The sequence below is a fragment of the Meleagris gallopavo genome, chromosome 1, assembly GCF_000146605.3.
Source record: "Meleagris gallopavo isolate NT-WF06-2002-E0010 breed Aviagen turkey brand Nicholas breeding stock chromosome 1, Turkey_5.1, whole genome shotgun sequence".
In the NCBI taxonomy this organism is placed as follows: domain Eukaryota; kingdom Metazoa; phylum Chordata; class Aves; order Galliformes; family Phasianidae; genus Meleagris; species Meleagris gallopavo.
In genome coordinates this window covers 84626021-84629014 of record NC_015011.2, presented here as the reverse complement: position 1 = coordinate 84629014, position 2994 = coordinate 84626021, and the positions used below count along the sequence as shown (strand labels likewise).

The window sequence follows — 2994 nt, the reverse complement described above, 5'->3', positions numbered from 1 at the left end:
AAAAAAAGTCAAGTACTAACTTATAACTTATTTCTTTAATGTGTGTGTATGCAGGTTAGAACTTGTAACTGGCTGGGGACTTGAGTCTTTCTGTCTTCATGTCACCAGAGTCCAAAACCACTCTACTTCCTACGCCCAAAGGGTAAGCAACAGACCTGAGCTACTCCTGTGATTGTTAGACATGGATTGTGAGACAGAAGAGGTGGCCAGATGTTAAATTTTGCAGTATGAAACACCTACCTGGAATGATGACTGACACATTTTGTCTCTTAAGTCTCAGATTTATGATTGTTTTCTTCTAGTTTTTTATTTTCTTCTATATTTCCGAGATCTTTGTCTACATGTTTTGACGCTGTCCTAGAATGAAAAATTAGGGTCGTTTTTGCACTTTCACAGCACTCTGTTCCATACACACATTAAAGATGCTGCTCCCCCCCTTTTACAGTTCTGTTTGGATACAGCAATAGGCTTGCATATGATTGTAAACAAACCAATAGCACCAGTTTCCCCACTGAAGCCATGTTTGTGTGTTTTATATCTTGGGAAATTTAGAATTATTCTGAGCTAGCAAGAATGGCTGAACTGGTTGTGCAGATCCATGTATCTCGACAAATTAATTGTGAAGCTTGTTTCAATAAACAAGAGTTTGCTTTAAGGCGTACTAAAACGTTACAAGTGTGGCTAAGATATCTTGATCAACATAGCAATCTTTTGTGTACTCACAGTAATAGACTTTCAGAGGCTGTGCCAAACAGCAGCTCTTTAACTGTGAAGAAATTAATGAAAATTCAGGCAGCACCAAAAAAGAAAACATTCTGTCTTCCAGATCTGTGCTGGCTCTGACTGACAAGGTTTAGGTAAAGAAGGGATTGTGTAAATGTTTGAGGGGGAGAAAAGAGGTATGCCTCATTTAAAATAGCAGGTTGTCTTTAATACGAGTGGTGGAGATGAATTAATGAGTTAAGTGCTTAGTTTGGCTTAGCACAATAAAACCACTAAGCCATCCATTTAATGTGTGAGAAGCCTCACTGTCTGCCAAGGTGAAAGATTCCTGCAGAGCTGCGATAACATTTTGAAGGCCACAATTTTTAAAATGTAAATGGGCAAATGTGTTTGAGTGGGACAAAGTAAATCCGTCGTGTCAAAGCAGATTATGGTATAGGCATTTTCTCTACGGATAATTTGTTTCCCCTACAGAAAACTAACATCTGTTGTGACAGATTTATGCATATGCTCACCCTTGCTTCAGGGTAAAGATCTGCGGTGACACTGACTTGCAAAATGCAATGAAGACACAGGTAGGTAGGCAAGGGACTGTGACATGGGACGCTGACACCATGCAGGTATGTACCTCACAAAACCACCAATTCCAATTTTTTGCTATTGGAGTGTTTCAGTGCACATCCTCCATCTGAGCAAAGGCTGCGAGCCAGGGCTGAGCACTGTGCATGCCCTGAACTGAAGGAGCAGTGAAAGGTACTGTCAATAAAGCACTATTTAGTGCTTATCTCAGCAGAGCTTCTACCAGGTGCTAATGCACCTGCTCCTCAGCACCCCACGGAGTGCTGTGACAGCTGCTGGTGGGAGCAGTGTGTGATGGACAGTGCCGCAGGGCGTGCAAATTCAGAGTCCCAAACCCCACGGAGTACATTGAATGGGACCACTCTAAAACCAGAAAAGTTTTGAAGTAGGTTACTTCCTAGATGGTTCAAACTTGTAATTCTTCCAAGTTGCATTTATCTTTTACTAATGTTCTCAGACTGCCTCTGTTCTGCTTGTGTGGCTGATAGAAGGGCAGGTGTCTGTGCAGAACCAATTTTGCTGTAAAACCTCTTATACACAGATTCAAACTACTGATTGTCACAGGCAAATCTAATTTCAAAATGCCAAATTTGATACTCGAAGGAACATGTTCTACAGCGGTAAGTTTCTATCGTGCTGAGAACTTCCTACTTTCTTCTGATATCTAAAAGCCTGGAACACATTAAGTGCACAGGAGGAAAGGATGTAAGATGTAATGAAGAAGAAAATCCAATGATTTGGTAGAGATCAACCTTTTCCTGTGATCGTAGTAACCCTTCACAAATCTCTTTAATCCTAGTTAAAAAGCAAACAAACAAAATATCCAAACAAACAAACAAAACCTTTAAAACTTTGGAAATTAAATTAAAATGTAAAAATTTGTTTGTTTTAGGTAGAGCACAGAATCTGTCTTGTCACAGATAAGAAGCCTTTTCAACAAAGAAGTCTTTCACAGAACTGGAGATGGTAAGGAAAAAGATGAAAAGCTGAAAGAATCTGGATCTGGGTAGCTGCCAGAGCTAATATGAGCTGGAGGTGGGGAAGCAGCAGTGTGCTCATCTGCTCTCACAGTGCTGTATGTGAGCACTTGGGGCTGCTCCTGCAGACAAATGAGTGGAATGGACAGACTATTGGCATGGCTCAGCATGATGCCTTTTTCTGGCCTCTTATCCACGTTTTTTTATAGGACCTAAAGCAAACTGGATCTCCATTGACCTGACACCTAACCACCTAACAACAGGAAACTGTAAATAAATGGCATTACTGTTCTTTGATCAGGTTAAAATGGATCAATGACTACAGTTGGTAGGTCCTGCGTTGCTATCAAGATTTATTTTTCAGGTGTTTCACTGTAGCTCTGCATTCAATGGAACCGTGGTGTTCCCCTCACTAAGTGCCATCTCTGTTTTCCTAGAGCCAAAAGGGGTGAGAATGGAGAGGTGAAGGGCAGCATTCTGACTCTGAAAGAGAGTTCCTCAGAATCCTGATGTGGAGTACAGCGAGTGTTGCTTGTCTGAAATCAGAGCAGCTTTTCATGTCAGAAAGCCAGACAGATTTAGATTTTCAGCATCTGAGACTGAAATACATACAAAGTTCAATTCTACTGTCTTGGTGATCTTGCTGATCACCAAATGCTGATACATGGGCTGGGCAGATGCACCACCTCAGTACAAATTCTATTCCTGTTTTTTT

At 41.0% G+C, this 2994-nt stretch overlaps 1 protein-coding gene across 1 annotated transcript in view; it reads right to left on the bottom strand.

Moving 5' to 3' along the window:
* The window catches only part of ALCAM (activated leukocyte cell adhesion molecule), a 123171-nt gene that overhangs the window by 3464 nt on the left and 116713 nt on the right, over positions 1–2994 (bottom strand). The window contains exon 16 of the mRNA XM_031555160.1: positions 241–357. Within this exon, the coding sequence (XP_031411020.1) occupies positions 270–357 (88 nt within the window). The 3' untranslated portion in view covers positions 241–269. The remainder of the gene's footprint in view (positions 1–240; positions 358–2994) is intronic.